Source organism: Neopsephotus bourkii, unplaced genomic scaffold, assembly GCF_033783945.1.
Source record: "Neopsephotus bourkii isolate Nb327-2 ecotype Australia unplaced genomic scaffold, CSIRO-AGI_Nbou_v1 NB_1060, whole genome shotgun sequence".
NCBI lineage: Eukaryota > Metazoa > Chordata > Aves > Psittaciformes > Psittacidae > Neopsephotus > Neopsephotus bourkii.
Genome location: NW_026901548.1, coordinates 710,929 through 734,762, shown reverse-complemented (window position 1 = coordinate 734,762; position 23,834 = coordinate 710,929). Strand labels below are relative to the sequence as shown.

The window sequence follows — 23,834 nt, the reverse complement described above, 5'->3', positions numbered from 1 at the left end:
CACTGCAGGGCTCAAGCCATGCCATGCCATGCCATGCCATGCTGTGCCACAGTTACTATCCCGCTTTACACCTCAGCACCACCTCATTGCCTGTTGCTGCTCCCCCTGCCCACGCACTGGGCTTAGGAACACTGCACTTCAAATGTGGATGGTGCTGAACCATGTTGGCCATACTGGACTCCATTACCCCCTTTCCCAGCACAGGAACCCAGCAAAACCAGCAGCTACCCTTGGTGAGAGCGTTTATTCTGGGGGTACAAGTGGCTCTGCAAGGGTGGAAGTGCTGTACATGGAGCTGGGGGCCAAGGGGAGAGAGATTAACGGGTATCTGCTAGGTCCTTCCCTGCACTCCAGTAAACCCTCTCTGTATTGTGGCTTGTTTCCACCATAACCACACTAGGTGGATCCCAACCCTTCCAAAAGCCGAGCTCTGACGTGTGAGTAACAACCAGGAAGGATTCCTCAATAACCTGGGATAACCAAGTGGATCTTTTTGAGCTGGTGACTGAGAGCTGTTGATGTGGGGGGAGCAGAAGTCAAGCATGTTCTTTAACGCCCCGTCATGGTAATCCCTCCTCAGAGACCCCTCTGCCAGCTCTGACACAGCCCAGCGCCATCCCTTCACATCTGGTCTGACTGACACATCACCACAGGTTGGACACATGGGTGGCACGGAGCAGCCTCACATCTGGGTCCCCCCGGTTTCCTGTGAGCCTGCATCTCCAAACAGGGCTGCTGCTGGGAGCGGAGAACGGGAGGGCAAAGGGAACGGGGCAGGCAAGGCAGACAATGAATATACCCTGCCCTCTGCGTGAGGAGTAAATTGGCAGCTGACAGGTTATAATCTGTGCAAGCAGGGTCTTCACGGGAGAGGTGAAGGCTCCATTGGGGGCCAATTGGATGGTTAATTAGGAGGCCAAAGCAGAGGATTTGTGAAAATGTGTATGAGACAGCGCCTGGCAAGGGAGAAACGCTCACCAGAGAGGAGCTGCTTCTGGCTCGGAGGAGGAAACACGAGGGTGAAGCAGCAGAACGGAGCACGGGAGGGATGCGAATGCCTGAGAGAGGGACGGGGATTCCCAAGAGCAGAGGAGTGCGGGAAGGACCCTGTGACATCGAATGCTTCTAGAAACACACGGGCCGTGTCCTCCCTCTTCCTCCTCCCTCCCTGGTCCCCACCCCTGTGACCAAAAGCCGGGGCTGTGTGAGCAGCCTCCGAGGCAGGCGCTGCAGCTCCAATCGCTGTGCAGAGCCGGGCACAGGGAAAGCAATTAAAGCAAAGCTTTGATGGGGACTCACAGATGCCTGCTCGCGGTGGAAATACGCGAGCTTCTCCGAGCACCTTGGTGGTGGCTGGAGCCGGCCTGACCCCCATCCCCTCCTCATCCCCTCCTCATCCCTCCTTGGCGCGTTGCTGCTGCAGCGGGAGCGTGACTGATGCTCTCTGTCCCACACACGGCTCCGAGAGCTCAGAGGTAGGAACCAGTTGCTAAGAGACAGGACTGTACTTTCCAGCCCACATCCAGACCTTTGTCACCAGCTCAAGGGCTTTCTGCTGGATCAAAACACCCAGCGCAGGTGAGCGGAGCGGGCAGGCCTGGTCCCAGCCCCCCACAGATGCATGGTCCCAGCGCGGGGGGGCTCGGTCATCCAACCCCACAATGGGAATGGCAAGGCCAACAGCATCCCCAAGGGACCAGCTCCTCTGTGCTGGCTGCTTGTCTCAGTGCTGTGAGACCCCAAACTGGAACGCCCTGTTAGTGCGGATGAGTGGATGACTCAGGGTTTGCTTTGAGATCCCTCCTTCAAACGCAGCCAAGAGGAGTCCCGCACTTCATCCTCTTTTATGGTTTTTGAGGGGTGCCTGATGAGCCTGGACTCATTTTTAGCCCAGAGACCCCCCTAACAGAGACCCATCCCCAAACCTGCCAGGAGGAAAGCCCAAACTCTGAGACACAAAGACTGCGTTTCCCTGCCTTCCCCAGGACACCCCCTTCCCCGGTCCATTGGAGCCACTGCCATTGCCTCTGCTTGTGTGTCAGAGGAGAAACACATCCTCCTGGGCTGCTGAGCCAAAGCAGAGCAAGGACAGGGAGAAACCACTCACACAGCATCTTGCTTTCACAACTGTCACTCCATGAAGGGCCCTGGACCACGCTGGAGAGACACAACCAGCCTCTGCTCCCCTCCCAGTGACCACTGCCTCATCTCAGACACCAGCAAGGAAAGCCTTACACCAAGCCCCTGCTCTTACCGTCTGCTCCCCTACACACGCACATGGGCTGCAGCTATTCCTCCTCATAAATTGGCGTTCTTTGGCCCCAGCAGCACAAGGGGAAGTCAGAAGCATCCCAACAACGCCGACGATTTTGGCCAACAGGTACCTGCCCTCACTACAATCAGCTATTTAAACCAGACACCAAAATTGAGCGTGGCTTTGGCTCATCTCGATGCAACTCTTTCGAGGGGGGCACAGCTAACACGAGATCAGGGGAGAGTAACTAATTTGCACTCAAGAAAGGGATATGAATATGCATTCCCCTGCCACAGCAATGCAGAGCACCCGCGTGGGCCAGGGGAGCAGACACCCCAGCGATGCTCCCCTGTGCCTTCCCCACCATTTGTGTGTCCACAGCTGGGTTCACAGAATGCTCACATTAGGACTGAGCAGCAGCAAAACCAGAACTATAGAGATGACATTAACAGGGGTTATTGCTGAGAAGGGTTTGGGCAAACTGAGCCTTGAGGAAGTTCTCACTGAAGAGCGTGGCCACCTCTTACTCAGCGACCGAATTCCTCTGCCTGCCTGCGGTCAGAACCAGCCCCTCCGAGCCATGGCGGGGTCAGAGCAGCCCAGAGCGGTACCCACCGAGACCCCCACATCTGACAGGACTGCAATTCATGGATGAAAGCCTCAGCTCTCAGTGCTCAAGGCCAGGCTGGACACAGGGGCTTGGAGCAACCTGCTCTAGGGGAAGGTGTCCCTGCCTGTGCCATGGGGCTGGAAGCGGATGATGAGCTTTAAGGTCCCTTCCAACCCAAACCAGGCTGGGATTCCAACAACTGCTGTTCCTCTTGGATCAGCAATGCCATCAGTGTTTCTGGAATCACGCAGGATGGGCAGTGTAGGTGGTACAGGGGTTATTCCTTCAGAAGCTGTTCAATCAGACACACATGAAGGGAGTGGGACCAGCAGGAGCAGTGGGATGTGACTCCAGCTCTCCTGTGTGCTGGTGACCCAAGCCAGTGCCCAGGCTGAGGCTGTCTGGGGGTGCTGGGATCTCCCTCTGGAGCTGCACCCCATGTGCCATACCGCAGTACTAACCAGCACAGAGGGGCTGCCTGCTGATCAGCCTTGTATGCTTGGCAGAAGGAAAGCGGGCACTGAATTAGACGCCGGTTCCCCCCCCTTATCCCTACAAGCAGCTTCAGGCGCTGTCCCACAGGGCTGGGAGTGGGCAGGAGCTGGGCATGGGCTCTGCTGCCAGATCTCCTGCTGCCGGCTGGGCGAGGAGCTTCATTCTGCCAGCCTGTAAGTGCACATTGCCAGAGCTCTTTAATTCACCTTGCCGAGGTACTGGGGGCTTCTCAAGCCAGATCCCAGGCCCAGAGGACTGGGGTCACTGCTGTGACTCCTGCCACGAGCAGCTTCAGGAGGAAGAACCGCAACTGGTGTGCAAGCTAGGAGCTGAACCCCAGCCTGGTTTGGGTTGGAAGGGACCTGAAAGCGCACCCAGTTCCATCCAGGGACCCCTTCCACTGGAGCAGCTTGCTCCAAGCCCCTGTGTCCAACCTGGCCTTGAGCACTGCCAGGGATGGGGCAGCCACAGCTTCTCTGGGCACCCTGTGCCAGCGCCTCAGCACCCTCACAGGGAAGAGCTTCCGTAGCTGTTCCATAACAGGTGAAGGCTCAGTATGCTCCAAGAAAGACTTCTGCTATGGAAGCCTTAGACAGTTTCTCAGATAATATCCCCAGGCCCATTTGCTGTGTCTGAGGCTCTTTTGAATGGTCCTGATTTATTTTTTGTCTCACTTGAAGTGCACACAAAGTCTCAGTGGTTGTACACATAGTGAAAACCTTCTGTTGGCATCTTCTTGGAGGTTATAGCTGTGCAGCTCTGGGGGCACTGAATATGGGCATTGAAGGGTACTCATACCAGGGAAAATGTGCCCTCTATTAGCTGTGGGAGCAGCATCTTTCCAGCATGCCTGGCCTCGCAGCCCAAGCGTTGTGCTGCTGTGCTGTGCTCTGCTGTCCCAGGGCCTGGCACCGCAGCTTCCACAGCACAACGCTCCCTGTCTCTGGAGCTAAACCATACTCAGGGATAGGCTGTATTGTGAGCTTTATCATGTGTCCCATGTGATGCTTTCCCTGCTGTTGGAGAAAGGCCTCCATCCATTTTGCTTCCTGGTCTCACCAATTCCCACTGTAGGCTCCCCCCACTACAGGACCTTTCCTTGGGATGAGCCTCACCAGTCACGCCTGTCTCGGGGGGGGGGACAGCACCGCTGACCCGCACTCATCCAACAGCAGCACCCACACAACATCCGCAGCCTTTCAGCCATGCCCACAAGCCCCCCAGTCCCTCGCCTCGGCTCTGCAGGGGACAGGGAGAGAGCAGGGAAGCAAACCCCACCGTGGGCAGTGGGGCAGAGCCTGCCCGAGCCCTGCGCGGTCCCCAGAGGGCCGGGCTGATGCCAGGCTCCCCATCCTCATCCCACAGTCCCCGCCTGCACCACCCCTGCCAGCACAAACCTGTCCTGCGAGGCCGGGGTTGTGAGGAGCTCCCATCACGCACAGCCAAGGACAGCAGTGATTGTGGGAGCGTGTGAGACCCTCCCGCAGCGAGGACCCGAACCCACGTCCAGCGCTGAGCCCCCCCTGCACACCCCACTGCTACAGCCGAAGCCAGGCTGTCACCGAAGCGCTGCGCCACGTCTCCATCTCACTCTACATCTGTATGAGAAAGACTGTCTAAATGATGCTAAATGCTCAGGACAAGAGGGACACGAGATTATAATGAACTGCGTCTTAGCACCTTGTCACGAAGGAATTCTCCCACAGTTCATAGCAAATCTGGGGAGAAGGGAGCCCGTGGTGCATCCGGGGCCGGGCTGGTCACCGGGTAACGAGGGGTTTTACACCTTATCCCCATGAAGGAAGGGCAGATCTGGGCACTTTGGGCTGTATCCATTGTCTGTGCTGCTGCAGCACACAAAGATGCCCTCCTCCTCCTCCTCAGTACAGCCTGAACGTGTTTTTTCCCAACTGCCTGACCTAAAGGATGCAGCATCCAGCCCGTACGTGAATAGGGCTGTCAGACAACAGCGTCCTGCACGGCAAAACCCCACGGGTTTATCTGCGTAGGGTTTTTTAATTGTATGTGTTAAATGTCCAGCATCTTCGGGACGTTCATCTGGGAAAAGGAAATGTGAGCGCTCCCCGTGCCAGACATCCGTCCGCACTGCTGTTCCTATTCCCAGTGCATTCTTTGAGAAGACCACCATCTGCTCTGACCACCACCTAAGGCAGATGCCCCTCTCAGTGCACAGTCCCAGCTCTCAAGCCACCCAAATCTGATTAGGGCCGTTCTGATGAGAGGCCTGGAGGAGGGCAAGGGAAAGTTACTCGGGAGAGAAAATAATAACCACACGTTAATTATGTTTTCGCTACAGATATGCAGAAAACACAGCAGCCAGCTCAGGATGTGTGAGCCAAAAGCAGCAGCAACAGCGGGCTGCTGAGGGGGGGATTATTTGGGGGGTTTGGGATTATTATTGCTTTATCCCAGTGGAGGAGTGGCCCAGCCCTGTCAGGGAAAGGCAGGATCTTATCCCCACTGCTGCCCTCTACATGCTCCTTACACCACCTCTCCTCTAGCTATAGCTCCTGGTACCTCGGGTTCCCAGTAGTGACCTGTAGACACGGCAGCACATCCTGCACCCCCCTGCATCCTCTGAGACCCCCCTGCATCCCGGCTGCCTGTGCTTCACCCATCCCTCCAGCCACGGGACAGTCCCAGCACGGATGAGCTCGGAGAAGGACGAGCAGCCGGGATGGGACGTGTCGGGTTGCTGAGGAGCACATCCAGGAGAAAGCAACCGGAACGCTGCTCCAGAAGTGTTGGGAAAAGCAGCTGAACGGGCACTGAACCAGAACACACGCTTCACCGTCCAGCAAGAGGCTCCTATCAGCTTCCCTATTTGACTGCATGCGTGAGAGAAATGAAATACACCCACAGACCCAGCCCAAAGCACCAAGGACGAGGAGAGCGCTGAATTCTGAGAGCTGAAGGAAATCCCTGTCAAGTTATCTCTATATTTGAGAGCCCCTTCAGGCAAAACCCAAAATGCAGCAACTGCCTTAAAGGGTCCATGGGACTCCCAGCAGAGTGGGGCGATGGGTCCGGGATGGTGGGGTCGGGGGGCACCCATAGACCCTGTGCTGGAGGATTTGGGAAGCACAGTGCCTGGTCTTCCCTACACCAGTGGCTCTGGGAAGCACTCCCAGCCCTAATGTCCATCCGGTTGGGAATAAGCCCTATTGCCCCTTGGAAAATGCAGTTGTCCCCTGAGGGCATGGCTGCTTTTTGTTGGGCTTAGGGAGCGGGGTGTATCTGCTGCCTGCAGCCTGCAGGGACTCTGCCTGAGAAGATGCGGGGCCTGGACACGCTCCTCGCTGAAACTTCATCTGGGCAGAAGCCCTGGGGGACCAGCGGCCTCACACCGGCCTCACCGAGCCACCGGCCCCGGGGACCCTGCGGGACAAAGCGGGGGCCGGCAGGCGAGCAGCGGGGCCCGGCTCGGCCTCTCCGGGGGACCATGACTCGGCAGCATTCGGGAGATGTGGGATAGAGGCACCGGCTGGAGGGATGGAGAGGACCCGGGCAGGGCTGCGTGTGTGAGAGCAGGGGGGTGCAGCTCCGAATCCGCCCCGGCTGGGGCTCGGGGGGGGGGGGAGGCTGCAAAAAGGTCTTAAAAAAAAAATGGCAAAGAATTTTTTTGGGGCATGGCATGGGGGAGGGGGCTGCGAGGGGAGAAAGAAAGGAGCCTCTGAGCACCACGGAGGGAAAGGGAGAAATAATGACCCTTCCCCCTCCCCCCAATAATAAGGCAGACCAGATGGGAGGTAAATAGTGCGTTTAGAAGCATTTGCCACAGATGGGCTGCCCTCAATGGAAGCATCCTCCAGCCACATCAATGCTGGAGTCTGTGTGTGCACAGAAAACACTGCACCCTTCAGAGCAGCGGCAGCAGCAGCAGCAGCGGGAGAGGCGGGGAGGGACGGGGGGGAGAGGAAAAAAATCCCTCCCGGAGCCCTGCGGAGCCGCCGGCCCGAGGAGCGGCCCCGGGGGGGCGGCGGGGCCGGGGCAGCACCGGGCGCACCCTGCGCCGGGGGCCGCTAAAGTTGCGCGTTTCCCTCCGCGCCGGGGAGCGGAGCGCGCTCGGGACGGGAACAATGGGGCGGCGGGGCAGCCCCGGGCGGCGGCGGGGCGGGGGGGGCGGCGGGCAGCGGGCAGGGAGGCGGCCGGTGCGCCCGGCGGGGCGCCGAACAATGAGGCTCCGGAGGGGGAGTTTCCCGGGACGCCGGCCCGAGGAGGGGAGGGGGAGGCGGGGGGGGGCCCCCCCCGCTGCCCTAATCCGGGCCCTGCCGCTGCCCGCACCCCGCGGGGCACCGGCTGCAGCGGCCGCGCTGGGGCGGGCAGCGCCGCGGGACGCCGGGGCCGGGCGAGCCGCAGCGGGCCGGGTCCCTGCGCTCCCTCCGCTCGGCGCGGCGCGGCGGCCGGGGCGGGCAGGGCGCGGCGGCGGCAGCGGCGGGGGGGGGGGGGAGGCACCGGCGCCCCCTCCCCGCCGCTCCCTGCCCTTGACTGCGGACCTGTCCCCGGCCGGGGGGCGGATGGGAAATGCCGGGCGAACGTGATCGGACGGGGCGCGGGGCGGGGGGGGGGCGGCAGCGGGGCCCGCACCGGGCGGTGGCGAGGCCCCCCCGCGGGGGGCAGGTGCACGGCGGCGAGCGCGGGGCACCGCCGTCCCCCCACACCTCCCGGCGGCAGCGCCCGGGGACGGCGGCCGCACCGGATGGGACGGGGACGGGCACAGGGAGGGGAGGGGAGGGGGGGGCGGCGGAAGGTGCGAGGCTCCGGGCGGGCGCCTCTCGCCATCCGCATCCCGGGCGGGCCGGGGCGGCGGGGGCGCGGTGGCTGCCCCGGGAGCGGCGGGGGCTGCGGGAGCGGCCGGGCCCCGCGTCGCGCCCCGCATGGGGCATGCGCGCTCCCGGCGGCCGGCGGCGCGGCGGGGCTGGGCCGCCCGGTGCTGACGGGACAGGGCCGGCGCGGCGGTGATGGGGACAGGGGGCCCCGGGGGTGCCCACCCCCGCCCCGGGATACCCCCCCCACCCCTCCCGCCCGCACCCCCGGGGAGGACACACAGACACGGACAGGCAAGCAGACAGACAGACACAGAGCCCCCGGGGCACGGAGCGCACTAACCGTTCCCGTTTTCACCGGCACATATACCACCACTTGACCCATCTTCGTCGCCTCCCTGGTGCCGTTTCCCAGGCGGAAGCCCTTGGACCGGACCCAGAACTGGAACTTGCCTTTCTCCCCCCCGCCGGAGCCGCCGCCGGAGCCGGATCCCCCCTGCAGCACCTCGGCGATGCGCTGGTACTTGCTCCGGGTCACCGTCTTGGTTTTAGCCGAGTCCCCGTAGGTGCGCAGGCACCAGTCCCGGAACTGCCGCCCCAGCTCGCTGTCCCCGGGGCGGCTCCCCCGTAGCAGCAACGGCGGCTTCGGCATCGCCCGGCCGGTAGCGGCGGCGGCGGCGGTAGCAGCAGCAGCAGCAGCAGCAGCAGCAGCAACGGCGGTTCCCGGCCCCGCGCCCTGTCCCGGAGCGTGCGGAGGGGGGCAACCGGGGCGGCGCGGTGAGCCCAGCCGGTGCTTGCTCAGCTCGGGGCGGCCCGGGACGGGCTGCGGGGCCACGGTCCGGGATGGAGCGGGGATGGAGGAGGATGGAGAGGAGCGGGGGGGGATGGCCGGGGCTCGGACAGCGACCCGGCTCTCCGGGCGGAGGGAGGCACCGGCGGCGCCAGCAGCAGCAGCAGCCGCTCCTGTCACAGGATCACAGGCGGCTCCGGCTCGTCCCCCTCCCTCCCTCCCTCCGCCCGCCCGCCCGCCCGCCCGTCCTCCGCCCCCCTCCGGCCTCCTCCTCCTCCTCCTCTCAGCGGGATCCCACCTGTTAGAGCGGCCGCGACCACGGCGACGGGCCCCCCCCTCCCCCGGACGGGACCGCCCCGGGGACGCCGTTCCCCCCGGCCCGGGCCTCGTGTTCCGCGACGGTTGCCCCCCGGTGGGATGCGCTCCCCCGGCTCGGTCACCGCCCCCGTCCCCGCTCCCACGGCCCGAACGGGGAGGGTTTACGGGGGGGTAGCGGCTGAACCGGCGGGGGGGGGGCTGAGCACAGGTCCCGGTGCCGGTCCCAGACAAAGGGCCGGCGGGCGCACGTGTGCGGCGGGACGGGACCGGGGCGAAGGCGGGCACCTGCCGAGCCGCCGCAGAGCCGGGGAGGAGCCGCGGGGGCAGCGGAGGGGTCTCCGCCACCCGCCCTCCGGAGCGGCCTGGAATGGAGAACGGGACAGAGCCGGGAGCTCGCCCCGCAGCGCCCTCGGTCGGGGCTGACCGTAGAAGCGGCTGCGGCTTGTCCCGCCTGACCGAGAGAACCGCACCCCGCCCGGAGAGCGGCCCCGGGGCAGCACCGGAGCCGGGAGACAAAGGCCGGACCCCGGCCCCGCTGCTTCGTTCCGCTCCCCCGCGGCGCTGCCCGGGCTGAGCATCCTCCCAGCGGGCCGGCGGCAGGGGGCTGAGGACCGGCACCGTCCCGCGGCGCTACCGAGCCCCGCCGCTGCGGGATAACGGGGGTGCTCCACCGGGGGCCGCCCGGGCCCTGTCCCGGGCGGTAGCTGGGGCTCCGCGGTGCTCCTGCTGGTGCCGTACTGGTGGTGCTCCCTGTCCTGCAGTGCCGTGTGTGTGCTCTGTGCCCACCCAGCAGGGCCACGCGTGTGCTCGTGGTCTGTCCATCCATCCCACACGTGTGCTCCCTGTCATGCAATGCCATGTATGTGCCGTGTGCCCACCCAGCAGGGCCACACATGTGCTCCTGGTGCATCTGCAGGTGCCACACGTGCTCCCTGTCTGTCCATCGATGTCACACGTATGGTCCCAGTCTGTCCATCCATCCCACATGTGTGCTCCCTGTCCAGCAGTGCCATGTATGTGCTGTGTGCCCACCCAGCAGGGCCACACATGTGCTCCTGGTGCGTCTGCAGGTGCCACACATGCTCCCTCTCTGTCCATCGGTGTCACACGTATGGTCCCAGTCTGTCCATCCATCCCACACGTGTGCTCCCTGTCATTCAGTGCCATGTATGTGCTGTGTGCCCACCCAGCACTGCCATGCATGTGCTCCTGGTCCATCTGTGGGTGCCACAAGTGCTCCCTGTCTGTCCATCGATGCCACGCATGTGGTCCCAGTCTGTCCACTGGTGCCATACATGTGCTCTCTGTACAGCAGTTACATGTATGTGCTCCAAGCCCACTTGGTAGTGCCGCACATGTGGCACTGGTCTGTCCATCAGTGCCATGTGAGTGTTCCTGGTCTCTCCATTGGTCCCACACACATGTCCACTGCCCATCAGTGCCACACATGCTCCCAGCCTGCCCACTGGTGCCATACATGCGCTCCCTTCCAACCTGGCAGTGCCACACATGTGCTCCTGCTCTGTCCATCAATGCCATACACGTGGTCTTGGTCTGTCCAGTGCCATGTGTGTGCTCTGTGCTGGCCGGGTCACAGCACTGGTGCGTGCTGGGGGTTCCTGTCCTGTCCACAGAAGTGGGGCTGGTGTAAGGATGCAGCAGCAGGAGCCTGTGGGAACCTGGGAGGGGGATTTGACGTGGCAGGGAGTTGTCAGAGGCCAGGACTGGAGCCAGGGTGAGGGTGCCCCAGTGGCCAAAGGGCAGTTTTGCTCCCTGCTCCTCACCCGTGCTGGCCGCACCGTGCCCATCTGACAGGTCCCCATGGTGGGCATCAAGTGCTGCAAGAGCTGATCTTGCATGGTTGGCCATGCCAGAGGGAGCACGGTGAAACCAGGGGTGTCTGTGACACCAGTGCATTGAAATCAGTTATTGAGATGCACCATTATAAACCCTGCTGACCCTCTGTACCCCACTGGATGTCTGGACTCCTCTCCAAAAATCCCCAGTGTCCCCATCCAGTTTGGGCCCACCACAGAGAGGGACTTGAGGGCAGGTCTGCCCCAGGTTGGGTTCACAGTGCAGGATGCCTACAGGAGCTTGCTAGTGCACTGCAGTATTTCTGCTGACCACTAAAAAGAAGATGGCCATCCTTTCCAGCCTCAGCCAGCCATGGAAGCAGGGCTTCCTCGGGGGGCTGCGTGAGGATGCTGGCGGATGGAAAGAGAAGAAGAGAGATGGATATTCTGCACTGTTGGGGCTTGCTGGGCAGCTTGCTCCCCAGGACTTGGTGGATGAGTCCAGGCTCAGCTCATAGCCTGCTACAGCACATGGGCACCCTGCCACTGGGCTGCAGAACAATCTGGAACATGGGGTGGGATTCCCTGTGTGAGCTCTGTGAAGAGGCTTCCCAGGGGATGTTGTGTGAGGGAGGCAGTGGCAGGACACTGGTTTTGCTGGGGAGCTGCTCCAGCTGGGGCTGCCTCCTCCTTGTGTCACTGAATTCCACTCCCTGCAACTCAACCAGTCAGGAGCCAAGAGAAAAGGGAGCAATATCTTCTAGGCATGGACAAAAGTCTCCTACCTCTGCCCAGCCCTCTGAAGCTGAGGTAGGAGACTGCATGTCCATTATAGTTGGATATTTTCACCGGAACAGCACCAGTTTGGGGGTTATCACTGCCAAATCACAGTGGCCATCAAACATCCTCAGCTCCATTGGTGCAAAGCAGAGTGATAAGCGTTAAATGTTCTGTAATGACTACCAGGTCTCCCACCCATCCTTCTCCTGGTTTGGTTTGTTAATCGCTGCTGTTCAGTGTCTTGGTGTCTCTGGTAGTGAATCCCTCCAGATTTTCTGTTAAGAAGGTTCAGGTTCGACCTGATGCAGAGCTCACTCTGGAGAGCACCAACGTGTGTTTGGGACCGCAGAGCCAGCCAGAGCACCAGCTGCTGTCCTTGCAAGGAGGCTTTGGGGAAGACTACTCACGCATGGATGGAGTGTTCAGGTCAGTATTTAAAGTCCCAGTCCAGCATGGATCCAACAAGGGTTTGACTGGCACTGCTTCACCAGTCACAGAGAACCATGGAGTCCCAGACTGGTTTGGGTTGAAGGGACCCTAAAGCTCCTCCAGCTCCAACCCCTGCCATGGGCAGGGACCCCTTCCACTGGAGCAGCTTGCTCCAAGCCCTATGTCCATCCTGGCCTCCATCACTGCCAGGTAGAACACAGGATATTGAGGCCACTCTTGACCTTAAAGACAGGGGAGGGAAAAGAGGTGGGAATGTTTGGTGGCACTGCCCCATCAGCTGTGGGTTCTGGGTGACAGAAACTGGGTTCCTTCAGCACAGGGTATCTGCTGCAGGCTTTCTTATGGATGAACACATGATAACTGCAGCTCCATTGCTATTTATACTACATAAATAAAAGTTGTTCTTAGAAACTTCCAACAGATATAACCTGGACGTTGTTCTCTTTGTGACAGCTTTTTGGGTACGGGTACCCCAGAGCCTGGACTATTCTATTGGCTTGTGGTCATTCTTCCACATACATAAAACCAAGGAAATCAGGAATTAGGGATTGTAATACCTGGAAAACGATGAATTGGGAATACCAGAGCAGCTTCCCTGAGATGGGAACGCTGATGATGGAAGGCTTCACTACCTCATGGCATGGTGAGAGTCTGGAGAAGGTACCTGGTGTGTGCAGAGCTCCCTGCTCAAGGTACAAGACAAAAGGGTGATCAACACAAGTATGAGTGATGCACAGTGATGGACCCGGATCATTCCATAGCCAACCGGTGGGATTTATCACCCACTGCCTGTGTATGCAAGAGGACCCCTTGCCTCTGCGGAGGAGCAGCGCCTGGGAAGGCACAGGTTTGAGAAAGAGAAGGGTGAGATAAGCACTCCTGCTGTAGGGGATAAGCCTGAAACTGATGGTCGGGAGTGAGAAAGATGCTTCCTTTGTGGATATTTCCTTCCCAGTTTTCTCCAGCGCTGGGGCCCTCCTTTGAAGTGCCTGATGCTTATCAGGGCAGGGGCAGGCGGCGGTCTGGAGGGGCTGATTCAGCCTGGCCATATTCCCGCGTTCCCTGGGTTTCCCACAGCGCTCCATCCTCACCAGTGCTCTGCTCCCAACCTCTGCTCCAGGCCCCTGCTCCCTCTGGAAGAGCCGGGTGGGACCTGCTGGGCCGAGGGGGCAGTGTGCCAGGACCCTGCAGATCCCACCCTGGCATCCCCCGGTTACATGGGCAGCTTCCAGGGGAAAGGGATAACTGGGAAGTACCTTCTCTGGGAGCTGCTTTGAATGCGGTTCATCCGCTGGGCTGGGGCAGCCTGGAGAAGAGAAGGCTCCAGACCTGAGGGCAGCTCCAGTGCCTGAAGGGGCTCCAGGAAACCTGGAGAGGGGCTTGGGACAAGGGATGTAGGGGCAGAACAAGGGGAATGGCTTGAACCTGCCCGAGGGGAGCCTGAGCTGAGCTCTTAGGCAGAAGCTCTTCCCTGTGAGGGTGCTGAGGCGCTGGCACAGGGTGCCCAGAGAAGCTGTGGCTGCCCCATCCCTGGCAGTGCTCAAGGCCAGGTTGGACACAGGGGCTTGGAGCAAGCTGCTCCAGTGGAAGGGGTCCCTGCCCGTGGCAGGGGTTGGAGCTGGAGGAGCTTTAAGTTCCCTTCCAACCCAAACCATTCCATGGTTCTATCGCTGGAGCTGCTGTGCTCTTCCCATCAGACACAAAGGGAGCCAGAGCACCTCGCACAGTCTGTGCCTGAGACATTCACGTGCCTGTGGCTGGATGGAGACCTGTGATCCACCAGCAGTGCGGCTGTGAGCCCAACCAGAGAGCTGCCAGCCACCAATGGGATGCAGTCGAGGAGAAGGAGAACGATCCCTGGAGGGATTCCTTTAGGAAGGGCCAGCAAAGTGTAGAGGCTCTGGTGAAGCTCGGGGCTGCTGCCGGGCTCTGCTCAGCCCCACTCAGCCCGAAAGTGGGGCAGGGAGCTTGGTGGAGCGCTCAGGAGAGAGGCGAGAGCCTCCGGGGCTGACTCAGCTCCCTCATCTCAACCAAAGGAGCACTGAGGGAAGGCACGATTGTGGGAACCAAGGGGCAGACCCCGGGCAGGGACAGGGGTTAAAGCCCAGCACCTCCTTGGCACAGGCACGAGGAGGAACAAACAGAGTGGGTATAAACCCACGCTTGAAAGGAGGAGATGCTGAGCCAGCATCAGGGACATTGGTCTCCACAGGAGGGATCTTGGTGGAGAATGGAGGAGAGAGCCTGGCTGCTGGGAGCATGGAGCTCGGTCACTGCACGGAGGATGTGGCACCATCTGAGGACCCTTCAGGGTCTCTGTCCTCAAAGGGAGGATTCAGTTTGCATCCTCCTGTGGTTTTTGCTATCTCTAACCCTAAACAATGAGACTTTCCAAGTCGAATGATTCTTGACGTTAATCAAACCCTCAGTTAGATCCGGGTCAGACAAGCCCAGGCAGTGAAGGGAGCCAGCAAAGTGTGAATTCCTGCTGGAGCCTCTCGGCTGGCTCTCGGTGTCCCAGCACCAAACTGGGGGTTGGTTTGGCTTCCTCTTTGGAGCAGCCTGGGGCCGGTGGGAGCGGAGGAGCTGGAGCTCTCCATCGAACAGGGATCTGTGGAAACCATGGGCATCTTTCCCACCTTCTCGCTCTGTCTGAATCTGGAGGGTGGGAACCGCACCACGAGGAGAGGATGCCCCATGGATGTGCCTGGGGGGAAAACCCTGGGAGTGCCGGAGCCTGAGCGCTGTGGCAGGGACCGAAATACCCAGCGGCTGGCAGGGCTGTGTGGGAGCCCGGGACAGGAACGCCGGGAGCTGCAGATCAGGGCTGAGCTACATTTCCAGAGCTGCGTGGGGAAGGCTGATGGCACCTGCCCACATCCTCTGTGCCTGCGCACGGTGCCACCTCTCCCTCAGCTCCAAGATCAGCAGTTTTACCCTTCCCTGCTTTTCCCTCCTTCAGGCGAAAGCAGAAGGAGCCCACAGGGAAAGCAGAGATCCCAGCGTGGGCCGCTGCGAGCTGTCACCAGGCAGGATGCTGGAGCCCTCCCCTGTGCTGCAGAGGACAAGGAGGGAGCCTCTGACCCGAGGATGCCTTGGGAAGTGAAACCGTGTCCTGTGCCCCTCACACAGTGCAGGGCCACGGCTTGTCCTGCTCCAGGTGGAATCCATCCGCTGCCCACCCGGCTCCCACTGCCCCCCTTTGGAATCCTCACCATGGGTGCTCTCGGTAGCGTCTGCAGCTGCAAACATCTGCACGGGGCTTTCCCATGCGCCCCTTTACGCTGCTCTGAGCTGGATTTACATTCCTGGTGCGCTGGTGGGCACGTGGGCCCTTGTGATGACAGTGATGGGGGAAATGTGGAGAGGGGCTTTGATAAGGGCAGGCAGTGAGAGCAGAAGGGCAAATGGCTTTAAACTGGCAGAGGGGAGGTTGAGATTAGACATTAGGAAGAAGTTTACTGTGAGGCTGCCCCATCCCTGGCAGTGCTCAAGGCCAGGTTGGACACAGGGGCTTGGAGCAAGCTGCTCCAGTGGAAGGGGTCCCTGCCTATGGCAGGGGTTGGAGCTGGAGGAGATTTAAGGTCCCTTCAACCCAAACCAGTCTGGAGTTCTGTGATTTAACAGACCTGGGCTGAACCCTGGAGACCTGTGCAGCAAAGTGCCGCTATTCTTTGGCCTGGCTGCATCCCACCTCTGAACTCTTCAAGCTCTGTTAACTTAGCACTGGACACTTGTCCATGTGGCTCATCCATCCCCATCCCTGCCTGCTGGGTGCTCAGCGCGCTCTGTGCTGTGGGTGCTGACTGCGGCCGTGTGCTGCTCATCACCATCCCTGAAGAGCTTCCCTTGTGCTGAACATCTCCAAAGGCTCGTTACCAGCAGCCCTGGAGAGCTTCGCCTGCAGCATTGCCCCGGAGACCCTGAGCACGAGCAGGGCTCATTTCCCATACAGGGACAAGGGGCACATGGCAGCAGGAGGCCACCAGCCCGCAGGACACTGCAGCTCTCCTTCAACTCGCATCAGGCAGCGGCTGAGGCACTGGGGCGATTTCTGCTGATTTCATTTGGGGGCTGCTTGGTTCTTTGCCTCCTCTCCTCCAGTGCTCTCAGGGACGTTGAAGCCTGGTCTGGGCCCAGAATAAAGCACATTCAGCATCATCCTGGGGCTGAACGGGTTAATTTTCGTGCTTCTCTCCCCAGCTCGCTGCGGACTCTGGCTGGGACAGAACATCTGTCTGTTGCTATGGCTGCGGTACACTTGAAGGGGATGACTGGATAATTATTGCAAACATCCATCCTGCCTGATGTGCTCCCGGCCCGGGCGCAGGGAGCGGCTCCGGCCGGGTCCTGCCTGGGGAGGGGGCCGTTGGCAGCACCTCTGCATTTCCATAATGAATGAGGCCGGGGCTGCAGCGCTCCCGGGAGATGCGGTGCAGAGCAGCAGAGATGAAATGGCACAGAGGGCTCCAGCCTCTGCTCATGGAAAACGCCCCGCGCAGAGCTGCAAGGGAGCTGTTCTCCCGTTGCCATTAATTCACCACCCACTTCCATGTGAACAGATTGCTCCAGGCCCGATTCCACGACACCTCCTGCCAAGCACAGGCCGCAGGAGCAATCCCATGCCCTGGTGCAGTCGCATCTCCTGCTGCAGCCCCTGCAGCACTCGGGAGCCTGGGTTGCTGCAGGGTCCTGGATCATGGCACGGATCTGGTCATTCTCCTGCTTCATGCCCTGGCCAGGCTGCTGCCTGCAGTGCTGCCTGCACTCCCTGCCTGCACTGCTGCTGCCTGCAGCTCAGTGACTGCCTGGATCAAGCTGTGCCCACTGCTTACCCCTGCAGTGCCTGAGCAGCATCCTGTGTGTGCAGCTGTGCCAGCACCGGGATAGGCATCACCGGGAAGAGATGCGCTGCTGCTCTGCAGGGCGAGCATCACCGCTGGTCCCTGCTGCCAGCCACTGCCTCGTGATCCCCCGGGATCTCCAGCCTCACCTTGCAGCTCCACGTGCTCATCTCTGGGCCATGACATGCCATAACCCCATACACAGCTCCTTCTCCAGCTCCTAGGAGTCAGGCTGCCCTAAACACCCACACATCCCCTTTGTTCCTGATGCTGCTGCTGTTCTTTTGCTTACTGAGGTTTAACCCTGCCCTGGATTTAGCCCTGGGGGTGTTCACAAACCCATCCAGCCCCTGGGTCCTGCGGATCCTCCCTGTCCCAGCAAGTCCCACCTCTGAATTAATAGAGCAAAAAATAGCGCAGGAGTTCCCCCTCTGAGCAGACACTGCTGTGCCCTGCTCAGCCATGAGCCTCAATGCAGCCATTGTGCCCTTTCCCCTGTTTATCAGCACGTGGTGGGGAAGGAAGTTCGGCTGGAGCTGGGATCAGGATGAGCACAGACCTCTGCACCCACAAACAGCACCGCAGCCCCGACTGGGTTCACTCTGCAGAAGCCCAGGTAGGATGTACAGGACAAGGCTGCCCTTTGCTTTCCCTATAACACCGGCAATACACAATGAGGTTTTCATGCAACACTTTGCATCCACATGGTGCGGAGCATGTCCAGGGGCTGAGGACCTCGCTGGAGGCTGGGGACAGGTAAGGACCAGGCCAGGCTGTGGGACTCTCCATCAGGCAGAGCTGCCTCTTTAAAGAAGGCAGGAGGGTGGCACAGAGAGGGAGAGAACTGTGGGCTGCTCCGGGTCCTGTTTGATCCTCATCCTCCCTACACTTCAGTGTATGATTCAATAAACTCTTTTGCTTGCACAACTTGACTCTCATTGGCATGACTCAGGTGCGAATGATCCGTCCACATTAGCAGGTGATAGAGTTGAGCCCCATGGCCACAAAAGCTTCCAGAGATCCCAGTTTTGATTCAGTTGGCCTGGAGTGCAGAGCCAAGTGCTTCCCCTCTTAGGGTTTTGTAGAGGGAACAAGAGTGGCAGGGTGGGGAGGGACCACACTGGCTCTGCCCAGGCTGGCATCTGCTTGCTCAACCTGCAGAAGGTCTGTTAGAGTTTGGGGGTCCCTGGAGCCCTTCTTCCCCCAGGAATTCACCCTATTCTGCTGCTGAGGAAGCTCTGGGATCTTTGTCCCACGTCCCAGTGCTCACAGCGATGTACAACTGCTCTGCAGAGCTGGCTGCAGGCAGATTGCTGGTGCACAGCACCTCTGAAAGCCCAGCCATCAGGATGCCCCGGTCTGCTTGGAGGCATCTCCCTTCTACGTGTCTGTGTTTGGAGGTGATTTGCCTGAAAGTACACTGGGCATCCATGAGCTGCAGGTCTGGGGGAGGATCCAGGCAGGAGCACTTCTATGGCAGATGCAGTAGAAAAGCATAGAAAGGCAATGGCACTCTGCTCACAGCAGGGTCCTGTATCTGTGGTGTGCTGGAGCTGTGCGGCTGCAGGGGCTTTAGAGCACAAACTGGCTGCTGCTGCAGCTCCTGCTTGTGGTCCTGGGGGGAGCACAGCAGGACTCACGCTTATCCCATGGGTGTTATCTCCTGACTGCCCCAGTGCTGCTCCAGCAGTGGCTCCAGTGTCCCCAGCCCTTAGAGGATGGAGCTGTGGTTTCCATGCTTCCAGCACTGCGGGCAGGGAGGAGGGCAAGTGAGTCACTGCAGAGCCATGGCTGACACGCAGAGCTGTGCCCCGCAGCCCCGGGAGCTGCAGGAGGAGGAGGAGTGGGTGCTCTGCTCCCCAGGGCCAGTGTTGGCCTGGAGCTCGCGATGGGTCTGGTGTGGGGCTGGAGGTTTGCCATCGCCCCTACCTCCTGGGCTTGGCCCCATTTCCAACGTGTCTTGGCACCATATGGCGCTTGCTTTATTTGTTCTGCTGCGACTTGGGAAGGAGGGCAGTGTTTCATTGTCTGGCAGAGGAGGTGGGACGCAGGCACAGGAACATGCCCACGTCCCATGGGATCACCGCCTGAGCCAGGCGCTCTGCATCTCTCCTGAGCTGAGGGTCAGTGTCCTCATCCCAGCACAGCCCTTTGCTCCAGCGCCGATTCCCTGCAGCGCCACCCACCCACCCAGCACCGCATATGCGGGAGCATCCCAGTGCGGAGCACGACCGGCCCACCACGGGACACTGCCTGGTAGGAGGAAAACGTGGCAGTGCTGCTCCTGACTCATCAGAGCACAGGCAGCAATCCTGCGACAGCGATGCCGGGCTTGCCCAGCACCAAAAAGTGACAGCACGCTCCACCCACCCTGCTTGCAGGAGCAGGAGCTGCTCTGCGTGCCGCTGTCTGGAGGAGCCGCTATCCCGCACCCATCTCCCCGTCCCGCGCCATCGCATCCCACATCTCACGCTACAGCCTCCCTTGCTGCTCCTGCGCTCCCCTCGGGCCCTGCCTCCCCCTTCCCGCTGCTGCCCAGGGCCCCATGAGCTGCAGCGCTGGGGCAGAGGCTGCCCCGGAGGCCCAGCCCTGCGTGGTTTGTACCAGCCCTTAAACAAGGCATCTCTCGGGGAAGTGAATGCAGCATCATCCGTGCCCGAGGGTGCTGTGTGCTGGGCCAGCAGCCGCCGCTCATGGAGGGCCCATGCTTCGCACCCACTGCGGGCCCGCTGCAGGCTCTGCGCACCGCGGCTCTCCCCAGGAAAAGCTGTTTTCTCGGTGGCTTTAAAATTCACGGGGTTCAAGAGCAGTGACCCGGGAGCAGGTCCCGTCCCTGCCCGCTCGCACGCTGCTGGAGGCGGCCAGGCTGCAGCCGCCTGCACAGACCTGCACGGGTTTATTTTTTCCCTAGGATTTCCAGCATCTCCCTCCTCCCGGGTATAATTCAGTCGCATGAAAAGAAGCCGGGAGGAGGAGGAGGAGGGGGAAAGAGGATGGGGAAACTTGCAAAGTCAGCCATGGAGCGGGAATCTGTGTCAGGGAGCCTTACAAAGGGAGCTGGGGACCGGCTCCCGTCGCCTGCTGCTTCGTGCCAGCCCCTCGGGAGCTCGCCCAGCTCCAGGCGCGGCTCTTTCTTCCCCGGCGCCCCTCTCCGTGCCTTCATGGCGCTGCGGCCCGGGCTGGGACAGCCCATCGCGGTTGCTATGGCTGCAGAGAGCGGATAACGGGGGGGGCTCACCCGGAGCAGCACCGGAGCGGCACCGGAGCCCTAGCCGCCCCGCGGCGCAGCGCAGCGCATCCCGCCCGGGCCCGGCTCCGCTCCCCCAGCCGCAGAGCGGATTTTATTCCCGTGGGATTAGAGAGGGCTGCGCCCGCCCGAGGGGGAGCAGGAGGAGGAGGAGGAGGAGGAGGAGAGCGGGGCAGCTCGGGCTGGGCGGCAGCCGGCGGCCGCGGGGAGGGCCGGGAGGGCTCTGGGCAGGTAGTGCGGGCAGCGGGCGCGGGGGGCCGGGGCCGGGACCCCCCCGGAGAGCGCGGGGCGCAGCCGGGGCGGAGCGGGGCGCAGCTGAGCCCCGGCCGCAGCGCGCAGCTGATCCCCCCCCCCCCCTCCCGGTGCCGCAGCGCGGGGGCAGCCGAGGCGCAGCCGCGGTCCCGCGTGTCCCCCCCGGCACCGCGCACCCGGTGCCCCCGCGCAGTGCGGGGCCGAGCGCCCGCTCCCTGCCCGCTGCCGGCCGGGGGGGGGGGTGGGCGGAGCGCAGCGGGGGGGCTGCGGTGCAGGCAGCGGCTCGGTGCCCACCCGCCGCGGGGCTGCTCGGTAGCAGCGGGGCTCTGCGCGGCCGGGGCTGCACCGCGCTGGGGCGGAGGGGGCGTGGGAGCATCCCCGAGCCCCGGCGCTGGGATGCAGGACAGCGGCAGCAGCATCGCACCAGCCCTGTCCCACGGGGTTTGGACCCTAAAGCCCTCACGTGGGAGGCATCCGTGCTGCACACCCGAGGGGCTGCAGTGTGCTGGGCTGCAGGGTGACCCCCTGAGGCTGCAGCAGAGCTGTGATGCTGTCCCTACCATGGGTGCCCTGTGCCCAGCTTCTCACTCCTCTGCAGCCCAGCACCCGGGGCTGTGCGGGCAGTGGTCCTGGCAGGGCCCTGGCACAGGATAAAGGCAGAGCAGCTCCTGCAGGCCCCAAGCTCAGATGTGTGGGGTCAGGGGCTTCAATCCCCAGCAGTGTTCAAGGCCAGGCTGGATGGGCTTGGGTGACATGATCTAGTGTGAGGTGTCCCTGCCCATGGCAGGGAGCTGGAAGTGGATGATCTTAGGGTCCCTTCCAACCCAAACCCTTCTATGATTCTATAAGGGGGCAGGAGGACTATTGCTCCCACTGGACCCTGCAGCCCTGCAGTGAAGGAGCCGGTGCCAAGGCCTCAGTGATGCCATGGTGCCAAACCCCAGTGCTGCCCACCCTCACCCATTGTGCAGGCATGGTGCAGACAGGGCGCAGGCAGGGTGTTGGGCAGGATGCCTCCTGTGCTCAGTATCACCATCTCCCTTTGAGCCCAGGCAGTGGCTGTAACCTGATGCTCTGAAGTTGGTGTTTACAAGGGACCGGCAGCCATCAGAGGGCTCTTCTTGTTCTCCCAGCGAAAGAATATTCCTCTCCTGTAGCGTGCGGCTGCTCCATGTGCCAAGCACTGCCCAGGCCTCACTGAGCATCTCACAGGAGCACCCCATGGTCTCAGCACCTCCGGAGCCACCCTGGTGCCGGACTGGGGACCTCACACTGGGGTATTTGATGGGGCAGCGGGTACAGACCCTCTGCCATGGGCACTTACTGGGGCCCAGCCTGTTCTCGGGGCCTGTGCCTGCAGGAGGTGGTGCTGGAGGCGGGCGAGCTCCCGCGGGACTCATCAGCTCCCTGTTGACAAATCCTTTCAAGCAGGAGCAAGTGGAGCGGGACGGAGCCCGGCACGAGGCTCCCCAGCGCCGCTCCAGCCCCACCACCGCCGTGCCCTCCCTGGGACACACTGGTGCTTTGCTCGCTGCTGGGACACACTGGTGCTTTGCTCGCTACTGGGACACACTGGTGCTTTGCTCGCTGCTGGGACACACTGGTGCTTTGCTCGCTACTGGGACACACTGGTGCTTTGCTCGCTGCTGGGACACACTGGTGCTTTGCTCGCTACTGGGACACACTGGTGCTTTGCTCGCTGCTGGGACACACTGGTGCTTTGCTCGCTACTGGGACACACTGGTGCTTTGCTCGCTGCTGGGACACACTGGTGCTTTGCTCGCTACTGGGACACACTGGTGCTTTGCTCGCTGCTGGGACACACTGGTGCTTTGCTCGCTACTGGGACACACTGGTGCTTTGCTCGCTGCTGGGACACACTGGTGCTTTGCTCGCTACTGGGACACACTGGTGCTTTGCTCGCTGCTGGGACACACTGGTGCTTTGCTCGCTACTGGGACACACTGGTGCTTTGCTCGCTGCTGGGACACACTGGTGCTTTGCTCGCTACTGGGACACACTGGTGCTTTGCTCGCTACTGGGACACACTGGTGCTTTGCTCGCTACTGGGACACGCTGGTGCTGCTCACTACTGGGACACACTGGTGCTCTGCTGCTGGGACACACTGGTGCTTTGCTTGCTGCTGGGACACACTGGTGCTTTGCTCACTACTGGGACACACTGGTGCTTTGCTCGCTACTGGGACACACTGGTGCTTTGCTTGCTGCTGGGACACACTGGTGCTTTGCTTGCTGCTGGGACACACTGGTGCTTTGCTTGCTACTGGGACACACTGGTGCTTTGCTCGCTGCTGGGACACACTGGTGCTTTGCTCACTACTGGGACACACTGGTGCTTTGCTCGCTACTGGGACACACTGGTGCTTTGCTCACTACTGGGACACACTGGTGCTTTGCTCACTACTGGGACACACTGGTGCTTTGCTCGCTGCTGGGACACACTGGTGCTTTGCTCGCTGCTGGGACACACTGGTGCTTTGCTCACTACTGGGACACACTGGTGCTTTGCTCGCTACTGGGACACACTGGTGCTTTGCTCGCTGCTGGGACACACTGGTGCTTTGCTCGCTGCTGGGACACACTGGTGCTTTGCTCGCTACTGGGACACACTGGTGCTTTGCTCGCTACTGGGACACACTGGTGCTTTGCTCGCTACTGGGACACACTGGTGCTTTGCTCGCTGCTGGGACACACTGGTGCTTTGCTCGCTACTGGGACACACTGGTGCTTTGCTCGCTACTGGGACACACTGGTGCTTTGCTCGCTGCTGGGACACACTGGTGCTTTGCTCGCTACTGGGACACACTGGTGCTTTGCTCGCTACTGGGACACACTGGTGCTTTGCCACCTGGGACACACTTGTGCTCTGCTCGCTACTGGGACACACTGGTGCTTTGCTCGCTGCTGGGACACACTGGTGCTTTGCTCACTGCTGGGACACACTGGTGCTTTGCTCACTGCTGGGACACACTGGTGCTTTGCTCACTACTGGGACACACTGGTGCTTTGCTCACTGCTGGGACACACTTGTGCTCTGCTCGCTACTGGGACACACTGGTGCTCTGCTCGCTACTGGGACACACTGGTGCTTTGCTCACTGCTGGGACACACTGGTGCTTTGCTCACTACTGGGACACACTGGTGCTTTGCTCGCTACTGGGACACACTGGTGCTTTGCTCACTGCTGGGA

General features: G+C 61.4%; 1 protein-coding gene and 1 long non-coding RNA gene across 2 annotated transcripts in view; one reads left to right on the top strand and one right to left on the bottom strand.

Moving 5' to 3' along the window:
- The window catches only part of NOL4L (nucleolar protein 4 like), a 53,774-nt gene extending 44,835 nt beyond the window's left edge, over positions 1 to 8,939 (bottom strand). The window contains exon 1 of the mRNA XM_061361402.1: positions 8,490 to 8,939. Within this exon, the coding sequence (XP_061217386.1) occupies positions 8,490 to 8,798 (309 nt within the window). The 5' untranslated portion in view covers positions 8,799 to 8,939. The remainder of the gene's footprint in view (positions 1 to 8,489) is intronic.
- LOC133216620 (uncharacterized) lies at positions 115 to 2,053 on the top strand. Its single transcript, XR_009726678.1, has 3 exons — positions 115 to 233; positions 401 to 653; positions 1,933 to 2,053. It is a non-coding gene; the product is annotated as an uncharacterized LOC133216620 (long non-coding RNA).
- Positions 8,940 to 23,834: the final 14,895 nt, after the last annotated feature.